This window comes from Chamaea fasciata, unplaced genomic scaffold (assembly GCF_029207755.1).
Source record: "Chamaea fasciata isolate MVZ Bird 193981 ecotype frontalis unplaced genomic scaffold, bChaFas1.0.hap1 SCAF_20, whole genome shotgun sequence".
Taxonomy (NCBI): domain Eukaryota; kingdom Metazoa; phylum Chordata; class Aves; order Passeriformes; family Sylviidae; genus Chamaea; species Chamaea fasciata.
In genome coordinates, this window is record NW_027094105.1 from 7,096,513 (window position 1) to 7,112,608 (window position 16,096).

Sequence of the window (16,096 nt, forward strand, 5' to 3'; positions counted from 1 at the left end):
TTCACTATCCCAGGTTGCTCCAAGCACCATCCAACCTGGCCTTGGACACTTCAGGGGCAGCCACAGCTTCTGTGGGCACCCTGTGCCAGGGCCTCAGCATTCTCACAGGGAAGAACTTTCTCATAATCCTCAATCTAACCCTGCCCTGTGTCAGTTTGAATCCACCCCCCTTGTCCTACCACTACAATTCCTGAAGGGTCCTCCTCCAGCATCCTTGTAGGCCCTTTCAGACAATGGAAGGCTGCAGAAGCATGAACTCTTGAACTAGCTATACAAAAAGAAATGTGGTAACTACTTCTTTTATTCTGTATAGCAAAAGTAGATAAAGCCAAGCTATAAGTTTCCTCATACATACACATATACCGGGAAAACCCAACAACTGCGGCATTTACCTTTGAGAAAAGGAACTATTTGCTGTGCAGGTGTGCCAGGTCACATGGTGGGAAGGAGAAGAGTGCTGCCCTGCAGCCAGGGAAGGGGCTGAGCCCTTCAGCCATACATGTCCTGAGTGCAGAGGACAGAGCCGTATCCTCAGCAACCCACCCCTTGGTGAACAAGTCTCGGTGGTATCTCAAAGATCTAGAGCAAAACAGAAATCAAACCACTGAATCACGGAATCAGTCCGGCTAGAAAAGAGCTCTGAGATCACCGAATCCAACCTGCGCTCAAGCATCACCACCTTGTGACGCAGACCAGAACACTGAGTGCCACATCCAGGGATGGTGACCCCACCGCCACCCTGGGCAGCCCATTCCAATACTCAAATGTTTAACAACTCTTTCAGTGAAGGAAATCCTCCTGATGCCCAGCCTGAACCTCCCCTGGCACTGCTTGAGGTTCTGTCCTCTCCTGTCACTCACTGTCTGGGAGAAGAGGCCAACCCTCACTTGCTATAATCTCTTCCCAGGCCGTAATCAGCAGAAATCTGTTCAGCTCACACTTAAGAATTGCTTTGCTATTTAGGTTAATAGCTGCATTAATGCATTTCATGAAGCGGCAAGTACAATTTGCAAGAGAATGCCTTCCGTCATTCAAATGCGGATGAGACAATGTGTGGCTTTTCACTGGGAAAACGCGTAAATATTTACCCATACCCTTAAAGCGAGGAAACCACTCAAAGGAGCGTGGGCGGGCACACGAACGAGCCCCAGCTGCGAGCAGCACCGTGCTCTGCCTGTAACGCTGCTACCGACAGCCCGCAGCGGCTGCGGCGCCTCGGCAACCGCGCATAGGAACGCCCCAGCACGGAAATCTCTTTCGGTTTCGCGGTTGGAGCCGCCACAGCCCCACCGCAAACCCAACCCCATCCCCTGGAGAGCCCCATGCGCTCCAGCCGCCCTGCCCGGTGCCCTTCGTCCCTTCCCGCCAAGCGGAACCGGCCCGGTGGGGCAGCGCCTGCCCTGAGGCGGCGTGAGGGACCCACACAAAGGGCGTCCCGGCAAGGAGCGCGAGCTCCGCGGCGGCGGCACAAGCTCCGGCAAGCTCAGACTCTCCCTTTGCTCATCGCTCGCTCCGCTCCCCGCTCACCTCACGCCGCTGCCGAGGGTTCCCCGGTGGGTCCGCCCGGCCCGGCCCGCCCGGCGCCGCCGCTGCCGCCCTGCGCCGCGGCGCCCCCCGCGCTTCCGGACGCGGCCGGAAGTGGGCGCTCACCGCCTCCTGCGGGGGGGAGCCTTAAAGGGCCAGCGGCCCCCAGAGGCGCTGGCCGGGGAAACTGAGACACGGGGCTGTGCTTCAGCGCTGCCCGAAAAGATTGGCTGGAAGTAAAACGCCGTAGGTAATGTCTGTAGAGCGGGTATTTGTTTGTTGCCGGGCTGGAGGTGAGGGGGATTTCTCCGTCTCGCTCGCTCTCACCCTTGTCAAGTGTTGTGGTTTGTTTATACAGTAAGTTTTCCTTGGTGTTGCTATGTCATCATAACATCGTCATATGCGTGCTGGAGGTAATTTACTAATGTTGTCTCGCGGTTATAAATAGTTCTGTACTGCCGTTGCACTTCCCCAGTTTAGGGGGTCTTGGGGGTCTTCGATGAAGGCTCGAGGTCTTCCTCACATCTGAACTTCTCAACTTTGTCTTCAGAGCATGGGCAGTTATGGTGTTCCTTGGTCTTTCTGGCTCTAACCGGTCGAAATTCTTCATTTAGTGGCTAATTGGCTTTACATTTGCCAATTTCTCATTAGTCCATCCTCCTGCTTCCCAGTATAGCTGTACTTGTCTGGTTTTGAGATTATTCAGCTGGTGAGTTTCTGTTTATTTAAGTATTAAGCAGCTAATTAACCATATGGTGGCTATTACATCGTATGGAAGGTTATGATTCAGGTTATATAGATATAGAAAGTTATGATTCAGGTGTCTTACACCTCGAGCTTTTTAAACACCTTGTAACTTTGACCCAAGTTATATCGGCATCACCTTTCTCCACCTCCTTGGTTAAGACCTTACAGGAAAGGGGTGAAAAAAACAAGTCCCCGTTTGAACTTCAGCTGCTTCCTCAGCTTTGAAGTGCTGCAAACACACCCTTGGAGCTCGTGTGTCTCTATCTTTGATAATGCCACACAGCTGAGGAGTTTTGTGCTGTAACACCACTCAGGCCATGACCACGCCGGGGAAAAGCTTGAAGCGACACATCTGCTTGAAACACCCGAGTTTTTAGGGTGCTTTTACACTTGAAGGCTCTGTCATGCTCTTATTTATAATGCAGTCTGATACACAAAGCTTTGTCAACCGTATTTCCTTCATCATTCTGTGGAGCCTCTTTTGGGTTGGTTTTTTTGTTTTGTTTTGGTTTTTTGTTTGGTTTTTTTTTTTTAAACCTGTGCACAGTTTGCTCTGTTTGCAATAATACTGAAATATCCACCTGAAAGAATTGTGTTCCCATGGGCCCGGGGAAGAGGATGGCAAAGGGGAAAAGCTCCTTCCTTGTGCCATTATTCACCACCTGGGCAATAATCAACGTGCAATTATTTGCCCCTGTGCAAACAGATTGCACACACCTCACTCAAGGAGATGAAGGGGAAGGAGTTTCCTCACTCCATTCCCAGGGCTGCAGGGAGGTGGAAGCCTCTCTCTCTCTCTTTCCTCAGTTCTGTGTTTCCCCAAAGCAGCCAGTGCAGTGATGGCTCCAAGTTTACAATCACAGCCCTGCCTTGCTCATATTTAGCAGAGAAACTGCTTTTAACGATTATTAGCAAGATTTTTCCCTGGGTAGTTTCTGGGATGGAGTAACAGGAGCTCATGCCCTGAGGGTGACCTTTCGAGCTGGAATGCTCCTGGCTCAGAGTCAAGGGAGTGAAAGTGCCTCAGAAAAATATTTTGAAAGGTGATTTTGAAACCCAAACATGCAAGATAATGAGCGGAGAATGAGACAGCAGAGCTAAAACAAAGGCATTTATCTTATCTGTACTGCTGATTAACAGGCACCCATTTCCCCCTAATAACTCTGAATTGCAGCTGGATTGCAGGCCAGGGGAAACCTGTTGAGGTTTGGGATCCCTTACCTGAGCCCCACCCCGAGGTCTTTCCCTGTCCAAGGGCAAGAGATCCCTCACCCACACCGGATCCTGGGTAAGTGACTGAGAACAGCTGAATATACTAATTAAATACCACTGATTCATGGGGCTACTCGGTATTAGTGATAAACTTTACATATGTAAACCAGCTCTGTCACTCAGCCTGGATCCAGCTCTTCTCTGAGGAGTTAGAAAGGAGGGGGGTTTCATTCTGAACCTCAGGAGTCAACTGAAGGGTATTTCTTACCCTTTGTGTCTCCAAAACTCTTTCTGGATCACCAACTTCATTTTAACTCAGTTTTCCTTTGTATGTTTCTTCCATACAGTCATTAATAAGGTGAACTTTATTGAACCCTTATTTGAAGACTGTTAAAACTTCATTAAATTCCATCAAATTTATTGAACTCTGTCAGATTATTCTTTTTGTTCCATAAAGCATTGCTGCTTCTCTCTTTCCATCCTGCATTCCACTCGGCCACCACAGTTTTCTTTAAAAGCAAAGAATAAAATACATCTCATCATGGAGGCAGAAGTTTATTTCTACAAACTCTACAACCAGGCATTGTTTGTGCTCTTGCTGCCTGCAGACAATTCAGAGCATCTCCAGGTTCCAGGAAAAAAAAAAAAAACAAACCTTGAAAAACACAAACTTTTTAGATTTAGAAATTCAAGTTTTTCAGCTTTTAACCTTCAAATCCATAAAGCAACACAAAGACCTAAGCAGAAGTGGTGTGTGTTACCTTCTTCCATTCCATTCCATCTCTTGGCTGGAAAACTTTACCCTCGAAGCAGCAGCTGAATGCAGAGGAGGTCCTGCCTGTCTCACAGAAATCCCAGTGCTTTCTATTGTCAGAGAGACTAAAGCCAGACACAGTTAAATAGGGAAAGTTCCCCTTTAAACTCCCTTGCTGTAAGTCACCTTCCAGACCCTCCAACAAGGCTTTTATTTCAAGCCATTGGATTTTCAGTTATTAGAAATGAAGAGGGGAAATGTTCACTTATCAAAATGACCCTCAAAAAGCAGGGACTGAGTCTTCTTGCATTACTGTCTAGAACAGCATGTGGGAAATATAAACAAGCCCTACAAAGACTACACAGTAAGATATTTTGGGGTGTTTTTTTTACATTCATTCAGTAAATTTACAACTTACCAGGCAGAGAGTGAAAAATATTATACAAAGCATGAGTAAAACCCCCATTGTATTGCTTAATATTTTTACTAAAATGTAGAAATTCTCCTTGGGAAAATAAAAACGTATGTCTGCATATGTATATATATATATACACTGCTTTGTACTCCAAATATTAATTACAACATTTTAAATTATTTGTTTTGGTTAGCATGAAATGATGAACAGTAATGGACAAAAGTCCTTCTTCTCTAGAAGGGTTCAAAAGAGTGTAAGTCTGCATCAAAAATAAAACCAATTGCTTTTAAAAATAAGTTACCTGTCTAAAAAAAACAAACAAAATAAAAACAACTCAAAAATTGTGCTGCTTTCATCAACAGATGTCCTTAAAACTTGACTATTACAAGGATTAAAAAGCAAACTAAAAACCTTTTTCCAATCCCATGATTTTTTAAAAAAATAAAGTTCTGAAAATATGTTCATTCATAAAGGGAGAACAGCAGCTTTCAGCTGCACAGAAAAAAAGTATTTTGAGACATTTAAAAAGCAGCTTGGATGCTTACATGAAAACTTCTAAAACCAGAGCTAAATGAAATAAAAGGTGGCACAAAAGCTCTGTTTAACTCCATCTTCAAGATGAAACAAGGCAATCAGAGGTGCCTATCCTTGACTTTTCCCATTATCAACAGCCTGGGTATTTGCAGGTGGTGAACTGCACCCACTTTCACCCAGACCCAGCTGCAGTTAAATATGCAAATTAGGCATTGGTTTTAGGACAGTCAATCAATCACACTCTTCATTGGAATCACTCCCTTCACTGAAGTCAAAGATGTCACTGAATCGGAACGCTCTCTGCTGCTGACTGGCTGGCAAATTGCAAAACCCTTTGTGTTTCTCCTCTTCTTTTCTCAACTGTTCTTCAAATTCTGGGAGCTTTATTTCATATAGATAGCCAATAATTTCTATGAGGAAAAAAAAAAAGTCGTTTTAATTGGATCTAATTTAATTGGAGAGGAACAGCTTCTCAGAGACAGAAATCATGTTGTCAGTGTTAAATGCACAAAATCTCTGTATTGTTCTGATCACAGGGGCTGCAGGGAGATCAGACATAACACAAACAGGCAAAGAAAAATTAAAATACACAGTCTTAAAACTTTTCAAGACAAGGTATTAAAAAGAACAGGTTCATAAGCACTTGCATGAAGAGGACATTGAACGTTACAAAAAAGCATTTAGTAAAATAAGTATTAAGGCCAAGATTTTAGGCAATTAGGAAAAAAAATGAACCAGAATATGTATCCTCTGAGATTCAAGCCAAAGCCTTAAGGAGTACATACAAAAAACTGGCATACTGACCAGAAAAAGTCCTTCTTTTCCATAAAGGGACAAAGGACACTTTTAGCTTATAAAACTTCGCTTGAACATAGGCTCTAGGAACATCTCTGCAAAGAGAAGAGTTGAAAGAATTAGTGGTGCAAGGAACTAAAATAAACTTTAATTGTTACTGAGTTATCCATTCCTGAGAGTGATGCCAGTCAAACCCTAGCTTAGATTTAGGTAGAAAGGATGGAATTCAAATAATAATTAACCCATGATAACAAATGACTTTCCCCATTAATTGATTAACACCTGGAAGCACAGATACACAACACTCCAGTGTTTGGAATGTTAAGGGTTTCGGATCTTGGTGCTCAGTGCCATGCCAGGATATGCACCTGCAATGTTTCCAAAGTGAACATTTCCTACAGTTGTAAAGGTATCAGAACTTTGATTCATCTGCTTGAACCACCCTTTGTATCCATAAAAAAAAAGGGAAATTACCCAATAGCATTACTGAGTTCATCCCAGTTTACTTCACTGGCATCCTCTGCTCCCGTTTCATACAACCTGTGGATGTAAGACAGAAGCAGTTGACAGGCAGAACTCAAGACATAATTCAGTGTTCCCAGCTCCCCCAGTCAGAAATTACAGGACATTTTGTCCAGAGAAAGAATGATTGCAAAACATGTATCAAGCTGCAGGCTGTTCTCACCCTGCAAACTTTTATAAACACACCTCCAACAGTGGGAAATACAAGAACATCCCACTGCTCAGAACTGTACCTTTTAATAAGATTGATCTTGGCCTTTAATCCATTGATCCCTCTGTACAACTGCTGCCCTCTGGTCAATTTGCTGGTTAAAACCGAATTCCTTTGAAAACACATCAAAAAAACACCAGGTTTCTATCATTTCAAGACATTCCAAGCATCAAGATGCTGCTGCTGTCAGAGAGAGGCAATGTTCTCCCAAGTGACAGGGGGGATGGAAAGGACACAGTCACCAATGAAAAATGGTCGTATTTTACTATGAATATTAAGGCAACAAAAAAGTAAAATGATACATTCAATAAAACTACAGACTTTCCTTTAGCAACAAGCAAAAATAAGCAAGGGAATGCACTGATCATTACTATATGAGAGAAAGGATAGTGACGGAGAAAAATACACCAATTGCCTCGATATTTTACCATCATCCAGATCCTGTTGCTGGGGAGCCCCACTTCACAGCCAGGGCCTGGAAAACCCTTCCCAACGACTGGGAAATCCTACACAGTGTGTCCGCCCCTAGGTGAGGTCTCCAAATTCACCCCAAAAGTGGGTCCAGCTTTTATAGGCCCCAAATCAGCAAGTCAGTTGTATTTTTTGATTGTATTTTTAGCACAGAAACACCTGGATCTGATGCCACATTTCCCAACCAGCAGGGGCCAGGCCTTGGCTGGGAGAGTTTCCCCTGAAATACCCTACAAACAAGGTGCCATTCCTGTTGTTAGTCACAATGCCCAGGGTTCATCATGTAAGTCAACTCTGCTGCTCAGGCCTCGGCACAGCAGGCAGAAATCAGGCTTTGCTATCACAGCAAACAGAAAACTTGCTCCAGCTGGCAGAGTTATTTGTCTCAAACACATCAGCAATGCCTTTTGTGAGCTCTACAATCTCTTATCTGTCCTACCAAAGAATCATGATGGTATAAAACACAGGTTTTGCAGAATAAATACACCCCGGAAGACATTTTACTCTCTCAGGGTAGTCCAAGCCCTCACCATTTCTGTTTGCATTGTCTCCAGTATCGACTTCCCACTTTGGTTTCAATCTCAGTCCAGGGCAGTGCCTGGTACAGCAGCTCCCGGTCAATCCAGAGATCCGTGTTTGACTGGTCCAGTGACAAAAGAGAATCTGGATTTTCTGACTGCAGTTTTCTCCTCATCACCTCCTTCACTGCATTCATTAACTTCTGGGTCTCTTCCTTTGTCCAAGGACCATAGTTAATGGCTACAAGGGAAAAACCACCAGGTTAAGGCACAATTTATCATAAATGATTAGGGGAACAAAAGGCAAAGGAGCAAATGTTTCACTTTGCATTATTTTTATTTATAGGCCCAGCTTCTTAACACATGTCCTAGAAACTCTTCTGCATACCAGACTTGAGAGTTCAGCCTAAACTCTAAAGAACAGTCTGATTCCCAGTTTTTATCTTTTTAAACCTGGCTGCCAAATTCCTTCTGCCCTCCATCTTTTTTGGATGTCAGTTCTGTTAATAAAGAGTTATATTTGTTCCTCTTCTTTTCCATTTTCTTTCAGAGATCTTTCTCATCTTTTCCACATGAAAATGCAATCAGTGGTGTGAAGAAGAGGACCACCACTACAAATTAATTACTTAATTAAAAACCCCCTACTTGAAAGACTTTTTCCTTATGTTTAGGGTACCTACATCATAGAGTTCAAATAAAATTACACAAAATGAATTGTTTTTCTTAAAATTACATACCTGACTTGATTTCAGAGAATTTCATAGCAACTGAGAGGTTAGAACGGGACATCAACTCAGAAATCTTCTTCCAATCATTGCCATACAGAGCTTGATACTTCTTTAATTTTTCTTTTTCTTCCTTAGTATACCTGGTTGAGGAAATGGGCAGAGCTTCAGCTGTAAATTCAAACCATTTCAATCTCTTAAAGAGCTCTGAAATCTGCAGGTGATCAATGTTAATCATCACTTCAAGTCATATTTTAGAACAGAGGAATCAATGAGGGAAAATGAACTGTCAATGAAGTCACATTAACTGGCACTAATGGGAGATGATCTTCATTTGAATCCATTTTTGATTTACAAATAATCAACACAGACTGATAATTAGCATTCAGAAACACTCTGGAAGTATTCCCTTACCTTCCTTTATAATTATTTGGGTCAAACATCTTCCTTGCTCGATAATATATCAGCCTCCAGGGCCGGGGAATGCCCTCAGCTGGAAGGTAAACGATCATTTTTAACAAACATTCCTCACAGTGGTGAGGCCAAAATGAAACAAACCCCAACACCCAACACCACACATTTTCATGACTGTGCTGCCAACAAGAGATTCTTTCTAGTCACCAGCTACAAACTGCATCGACTGGCTGTGCATTTGACCCAGGTGTGATTAGAAGTTAACTGGCATGCTGAACACTCCCATTAAAAGAGAGACACAAGACAGCCACCGGGCTGAGGAGACACTGGGTGCTTCCAGACTGTTCCAGCTGGGAAAAGCAGGCACTGGGGGCACCCAGCAAAGCCAAATGAAGATCTCTGCTGAAGGGAAGATCCACAGAGATCAATCCCTGGGAACACACAACCACCTTGGCCAGCAGTGCCCAGGAGAGGGGACTGCAAGGCACAGGACACTGATGAGAATTTCTGCCAAATCTTCCCAGCCCAGGAGCAAACTTCCACACTGGAATGAAAGTCAACATCAGGCAAACGTGCCAATGCAGAGGGAAGGATTGCGTGTCCGAAATAACCACAGAGGGACAAATCTCACTTTGATCCCAGCATCCTGATCCATGACAGGCTGCCCTTTACTCTGCCTTGCCGAGATACGTCACCAAATACACAAAATAAAGCTCCTGATACACTGAGAAAATTCCCATGTCTTGGAAAACTGACATGGCTCAGATCCTTCCACCCCCTCAGTCCTGCACCTGCCACCTATTTATGTGATCTAATGATTTTGGATAGGACTTTACCACTCACAGCTGCCATCAGTAACCTTAATTATAGTTTAGCAAATAATGCACTTAAAGCCATAAAGCCTAAATGTAGGTCTGGAGGGCTTATTGGTCTTGACCATGTTTTATCTCCAAACTCTTCCTATTTGAGACCAGATAATAAGAACAGTGGCCTGTGCAGATTATCAACTACACCATGCCAGCAGCTCTTTTTTTTTTTTTTTTAACCAAATTTAGCAACATCAGTGCTTTTCAATGAAAATTATTTTACAAAATATGCCATGGTATCAGCAGGTTGTAGAATGCAATATTCAGCTGCCTGAGGATGAACTTAAATACTCACAGATTTTTTCACAGAAGTGATGTTCTGCTTTCAGGCGATGGATGGTGTCTTTGTCTTCTGGATACCTCGAGGTGAACAGAAGTTTTTCAGCACTGTCTATTCCAGTAAGTGCTAAGAACTCTTCAATGTTTTTCTGGATTTGCTGATTTTCCTTCTTGGTAAATCTGCCAAACTTGACAGCAATACCTAAAATATAGAAAGGTTAAAAACAACCCAAGTCAAACCTCAAGTACGTATCTCAGGTATCAACAAATTCATAGGGGAAAAGAGAAAACTGAATTAGACAAAACCAGCTGGGAATCAGCAATTAACACACAAGTTTGGACTGAAATTTGCCAGTGTGGAAGTAGATGTTACAAAACAGAGAAACAGAAAATAAGGCAATGAAATGAAGTGAATCAGACTCTCTGGATTCAACAGACACCGGAAATTTTTCCCTCCGTCCAAACATTGGCACAGCTGCACAGTCCTTCCCCACTGCAACAGGATTTCAGAGGCTCACCCTGTTTTTTAAACTCCTTAAACCTTGTTAGGTCTCTTCCAGCCATTTTCTTGATTGAACTGTCTGATATGTTCTTCACATGAGGAATAAACTCTTCCAGTTCTTGTCTTGCAGTATCCAAATCTATGAATGAAGTCATGGCAAGGTCCAGGGCTTCGTCACCGTCCACACTGACCTCATCAGGCGCTGCCAGTTCAGTAAAGGAATTGTTCTGCTGCTTCTGCTTCTTCTCTTTATGTGATGCCAAGGCTTTTGGTGTCCTGATATTAAAAAAAAAAAAAAAGGCATAAAATAACATACACCACTAGAACCCCACACCAGCGGTTTTGTTAACATCTCCACCACTAAGAGAATGAACATATTCGTTAATTAGAGAACAAAAAATACTTCACATATCCACTGCCTTGCATTCCTAACCTTTTAACATAATTTACTAATTGTAATTTATAACCAAATTTCTTTACTTACAATAATCAAGGAGCTTTCTCAAGTTCTGAAAACCCACAAAACTCTCACACATGGGCATACTGATAAAATAATGTCTCTTGCTACCACTGCCACACACATTTTTTTCCATCTGTTTCTTATTAGTGCTCCTGTTTTGTGTTCTAGACACTGTAAAGGCATCAAAAACTACTTACATGAGAATTTATTTTACAGAATATTTAATTGTTTAGCTGACTTTACTGGTTGCTTGGTTAAAATAAACCTGTGCACTATAAATATCAAGTCTAACAAATGAAATCCCTTCATTTTCCCTCTACTTTTCTTATTTTAAATGTGACTTTTTTGCACTTAAGTTATTTCCATACCTGCAGTTTTTACAGAAAAGACCCTACACTGAATTATTCTGAAAAATTGTAATTGGATCTCCACAAGACCATTGAGCTTTTAAAGCAGCACACTAACATTAGGATCATTAAAAGTTTTCCTTTAAAACACACACAAAACAGAGTGATGAAAAACCTGGAACCCAAATCACCTGAAAGGAATGGATTTGGGGAGTGGTGGAAGGGAGAAAAAAACCCCAAACAAAACCTGAACTTACATCACATCAGACTCTGAAGAGCTTTCTTCCATGACATAAGTGCTGCTTTTAATTGCCTTTTTAGCACGTGCTGGAGTCTTTTTAGCTGGGTCAGCTGCTTTGCTGGGTGTAGAAAAACGAGCAGGGAGCTCCTCACTGATGACAGAAGCAGCATCACAGCCTCCATCCTCCCCTGCAGGTGAAGGCCACCCTCTGTGCCCCCTGCCCTGCTCTGAGGGCGACAGCAGAGGCTGCTCAGCTGCTCCATCTGTGTCCTCCTGGGCACTGCCCTCCCTCCTTTTCTTCTTCTTCTTCTTCTTGGATTTCTCTTTGTGGCCCTTGCTGTGTTCCTCAGAGGGAGGCAGCTCACACACCTCAACCTCTTCAGGATGCTTTTCTTTCTTTTTCTTGGGTTTTTTAAAACTAACAGCAGCAGCAGCATTCTCCTGGCAGTCCTGGCTGCTGTGCTGGTTCCTGGTGACATCTCTGAGCTCATCAGTGCTGTCCTGACCCTTCCTCTTCTTCCTCGGGGAAGCAGCAGCTCCAGTCCCATTGCTGATTTCATGGTCTGCCCTCACAAAGAAATGATCTATCAAAGCCTGCTGCTTCTCACTCTTTTTTTTCATTTTTTTCTTCTTTTTCCTGCTCTCCGCACCCTGTGCTGCTTCATCTTCAAAGAGCACTGGGGAAGCATGGCCAGGCTCTGGATCTTCCACAACTTCAGCATCTTCATGCTTGTGGTTGGACTCACTGAGTTTCTTCTTCTTCTTTTTCCTCTTCTTGATAAAATCCTGGACTTGAAAGTCATCTGCATGTGCTTTGCCTTTCATTGTTTTCCCTTAAGTAAAAGAGAGGAGTTTTATTGAAGTGTTGTCATTTATACACCGTTTTTGTTTAAAACAAAATGACCCCTCCTCCCCCAAAAAAAACCCAACAAAAAGGACAAAAACCCACCCAAAACCTTAACAATTAAAAGCTCCATTTTATCTTAGACTCTTACTTTTCAATACAGTTGGTTTTGTAAAGTGCCTGGGAAAAGCTGATGCCTTCTGTATCAAACAGATGTGCATCACAGCTGTCCCCAGCCTTCAGAGTGCCTTTCCACAACAACAAAAAACACTTTACCAAAACACACTTTAATAAATTTAATAACTTTTAGCTTTGATTTTGAATAACTAAGTGACGTCTGACTATTACGTTCAATTCAGCTTTCAGCACTGAAACAGTAGCAAGCTATAAATACAACAAAAAAATATGAGACTCATCAGCACTAAACCCAAAATTCTCTAATTAGAAGTCTCTGCCGGCTGTTTCAGGACAGGACAATTCCCGCAGAACTCAGTCACACAGAGCAGGCAGGAAGCATTTCCAGCACATTTTCTACATCCAGCGCATACAAACCACTCACGAAGCAACACCCCAGTCACATTTGAAACACGCGCCCTTGAATCTGGCATCCCCAGGGCGCTCCCGGGCATCCCCTCCCCGCCACCGAGGGGAACGAGCGGCCCCGAAACCTCGGTGGGGCTCAAAGCACAGCTCACCCCTAGGCCCAGATACCGATAAACCCCGGCTGAGCGAATGGGCCGGACCCCGCCGCTCCTCTCTGGGGCTCCCGAGGGAGACTCGCAGCGTCCCGGTGTGTGAGGAGCCCGCAGCCCCTCACGAACCCGCCCGGGCCCGCCGCGCTCCCGGCCCCGCCGAGCGTCCCGCTACCTCCACGCGGTGTCCGCCCGCGCCGCCGGCCCCCCCGCGCCCCGTCCCCGGCCCATCCGTTCCCCCGGCGGAAGCGGCCCCAGCCGGAGCCGTCAGAGCGGCGCACCGCCTGTTGCCTGGAGACGGACGCCGCCGCTCGAGCCGCGAGTTCGGTGGGAGAACCCCGGCACCGGGGCCGTGCAGAGACCCCCGGCATGGGAACCGGCACCGGCACCGCCGAGAGAGCCCCGGAACCGGGACCGTCGAGACCCCCTTCCAGCGCCAGGAGCAGGACTGGCACCGCCGAGAGACCCCCGGCCCGGGCCCGGCCCCCCTGCGCCATGGCGAGCGCCGGCGTTCGCAGAGCGGTGACCCGGCGGGGGCCGATGACTTTGGCCGAGGCGGGCCCGGGCACGGAGAACGAGCGGCTGGGGGTGGTCCGGCTCAGCATGCTGCGCAACCCGCTCATCCTCAAGGTGAGCCCCGCGACCCCCGAGCCCTGCCCGGACACGGCCACCCTCCCATCCCATCGCCATGGCCACCTCCCATCCCACAGCCTGGGGACCCCGGCGAGGGTGGGGGGGTCACGGTCGCCGCGGGCAGCTTCACAGCAGAAAAGTTTCCCCTTGAAGAGGTTAAATCCACGGTGTTTTTTTTTACCCTCCACTGATTTATATGACAAGGAAATTGTGTTTCCCCGCTGCTCCTTCAAGTTCGTGTTTTAAACACCCGGCGGTCCCCAGCCGGTGATGAGCACAGAACAGGATGGGTTCTCCCTACGAGGGTTTTCCAAGTCCTAAGTGCCGAGGTTTGGGAAGCACTCAGGGACAGGGACCGAGATGTCACTGGGGCTGCTCTCCACCCTCAGACACAGTCGGGGGGTCCCGGGGAGAGGGTCACACAAACTGTGTCCACCTGAATTACCACCACCGTTGGAAGGGGCCGCACGGGGAGGTTTGGAGTCACTAATCCCGGAGGAGTCCAAGGAACATCTGGACGTGGCACTCAACGCTCTGGTCTGGGTGACAAGGTGGTGATCGGTCACAGGTTGGACTCGATGATTTTGGAGGTCTTTTCCACCCTAAATTATTCTGTGGTTCTGTAATTCGCATTTTTAGACCTGCTGCGGAGATTCTGGTCCCTTTCCAAACTCCTGGCACTTCTAAGTTCGTTAACCTTACTTGTATCCCTGTCCTGCGCACCTGCTGAGCTCGGGGTGCTGCACGGGAAGTTTTAAGCCTCTCGCTTGGGTTGGTTCCTCCTCCTCGACACCCGCACCCCCAACCAGCGACGCTTTAACCCCCTCCTCTGCCCGAACAGCAGCTGAAGTGCAGCCCTCGTCCCCTGGATGGCACTCGCAGAACGGCTTCGTGCCCGAGCCGGCGCTCCCAGCCCGCAGCGAGCCCGGAGCCCTCCCCGCGCCCGCGGCCGGTATCGAGCGCTTGGAGCGGCTGCTCTTCGCCCTTCCCCTGCCAGGGCAGCCGCTCCTGCTCACAAGCCTTGTTTCCCCGCTTAAACCTCGGTTTTCCAGCCGGAGTTCGGCTCTTCGGCTCCCTCAGCAATCGCACCTTCGCACCGGCAGGCTTGGAAGTTGGCCGTGAAATTTGGGGATTTGGAGCGTCACTGGAAATTCGAGACTTTGCAGTGCTCGATTCTTTTGTTTTCTTATGAAACTCTAAAAATCTGTTGGGTAATATTGTCAGGCATAGAAAAAAAAAAAAAGCAGGCTTTGCATCAAAACTCAAAAGCGGCTTCATTTGTTCAAATCCACAACTTCTACTTTCTTTCTTTTCCCTGGATCCCCTGAGTTTGATGGGAAGGATAACTCCTGCAGAGCATCCTGGCACTGGGAATTCTGAGCAATTTCAAATCTTGGGATGTTTTAATAAATTAAGATCTGGATTTCTGCAATCTGGCCTGGTAAAACTAAACTTGGAGCAAGTTTTAGGAGAAGAAGGTAGTGTTCAATTTTAGTATTCTGGATGATTTCTGTTTTCTCAAGGCTTCCTTGCAGGACGGTGTCTGCAGGTAGAGAGGGGAGATTTGCATCCACCTGATGCAATCCTTGAGCAGGGAGTAAGCGGGGTGTTAACAGGGATGCCTTTACTCTTGGAACCAGCAGTAATTGCACTTCATGGTAGGTTCTGCTGCCGAGTTTGTGCAGCAAACTGCTGCCCCCCTGCCAGCTGCCTTTCCACACTGCCCCGAGGAGTGCTGAGTTCACCAGGGTGTCCTCCTCTGCCGGGAGGTGACAGGGGTGGGGTGGCAGTTTGCTGGATAAACGCTGGCACTTGGCACTGCACGCACCAGTGGTGACACACAGACAGCATCAGCCCTCTGCCCTTCCTCCTCCTCCTGCTTCCAGCTGCAGCCTGGAATCTCCTCCTCCCCAGGACAGCCCTGGGAATCAAGCACTCTGCAAAGGATGGCCGGCAGGTCCCAGCCCTCATGCTGAAACTAAAGGACACAAAGATGGTTTCGAAGAAAAGGACAAAAGGTTTGGAGACAACTGCAGCTTGGATGAGTGCTGCTGGCAGCCGAGGGAGGGCATGAGGAACACACAGCTCCAACAGCTGCCACTGAGGTTCTGTGGGCAGAAAATACACCAGTACCTGAGGCCCAGTGGAGATGGATGGGACACTTAGTCCCTGATCCTCCTCCAAATGGCACTTGGACCTCAAAACCCTGGTGCGAGTATGACAGACCCCCCCACTTTGCAGCAGCCAACAACAGGACCCCCTGTTTTCTCTTTCAGTTCTTTTCTATATCTTCTAGATGTGGCATCACATATCCAAACAATATCCCTGCCCAGACTGTGTTTCTGCTCTGCTCTGCCCAGCCCCAGCCTCCCCACAGGATGTGTTCACAC

The 16,096-nt window shown here is 46.2% G+C and overlaps 3 protein-coding genes and 1 long non-coding RNA gene across 7 annotated transcripts in view; 2 read left to right on the forward strand and 2 right to left on the reverse strand.

Annotated features, from left to right (window-relative positions):
• Positions 1–1,689, reverse strand: part of SETX (senataxin) — a 25,947-nt gene extending 24,258 nt beyond the window's left edge. For both annotated transcript variants that reach the window (XM_066201295.1, XM_066201294.1), the window contains exons 1-2: positions 1,528–1,689; positions 393–579 (exon numbers count right to left, since the gene is read on the reverse strand). The gene's annotated coding sequence lies outside the window, so the exon portion shown is untranslated. The remainder of the gene's footprint in view (positions 1–392; positions 580–1,527) is intronic.
• LOC136299561 (uncharacterized) lies at positions 1,676–5,597 on the forward strand. Its single transcript, XR_010723525.1, has 2 exons — positions 1,676–1,774; positions 3,446–5,597. It is a non-coding gene; the product is annotated as an uncharacterized lncRNA (long non-coding RNA).
• Positions 4,023–13,289, reverse strand: TTF1 (transcription termination factor 1). Of its 3 annotated transcripts, none has more exons than XM_066201298.1 (11): positions 13,249–13,289; positions 11,554–12,370; positions 10,506–10,765; positions 10,004–10,189; positions 8,843–8,921; positions 8,441–8,571; positions 7,716–7,944; positions 6,737–6,826; positions 6,456–6,521; positions 5,991–6,076; positions 4,023–5,596 (listed from the first exon to the last, which is right to left on the reverse strand). In XM_066201298.1, exons 2-11 carry the CDS (start codon positions 12,360–12,362, stop codon positions 5,418–5,420), a joined length of 2,115 nt encoding a protein of 704 aa, XP_066057395.1. In that variant the 5' UTR covers positions 12,363–12,370; positions 13,249–13,289; the 3' UTR covers positions 4,023–5,417. The 3 variants fall into 3 exon arrangements, with proteins under 3 accessions (XP_066057395.1, XP_066057396.1, XP_066057394.1); XM_066201299.1 differs by lacking the exon at positions 13,249–13,289 and adding an exon at positions 13,093–13,242; XM_066201297.1 differs by lacking the exon at positions 13,249–13,289 and adding an exon at positions 13,077–13,242.
• A 279-nt stretch (positions 13,290–13,568) lies between these two features.
• Positions 13,569–16,096, forward strand: part of CFAP77 (cilia and flagella associated protein 77) — a 56,587-nt gene continuing 54,059 nt past the window's right edge. The window contains exon 1 of the mRNA XM_066201300.1: positions 13,569–13,703. Coding sequence (XP_066057397.1) covers positions 13,569–13,703 — 135 coding nt within the window. The remainder of the gene's footprint in view (positions 13,704–16,096) is intronic.

Coding starts and splice junctions, on each gene's coding strand:
- TTF1 (XM_066201298.1), bottom strand. CDS start 12,362: ATGAAAGGCAAAGCACATGCAGATGACTTTCAAGTCCAGGATTTTATC. Junction 8,572..8,842: donor CCAAATAATTATAAAGGAAG/GTAAGGGAATAC, acceptor TTCCTCAACCAG/GTATACTAAGGAAGAAAAAG. Junction 6,522..6,736: donor AAGATCAATCTTATTAAAAG/GTACAGTTCTGA, acceptor TTACATCCACAG/GTTGTATGAAACGGGAGCAG.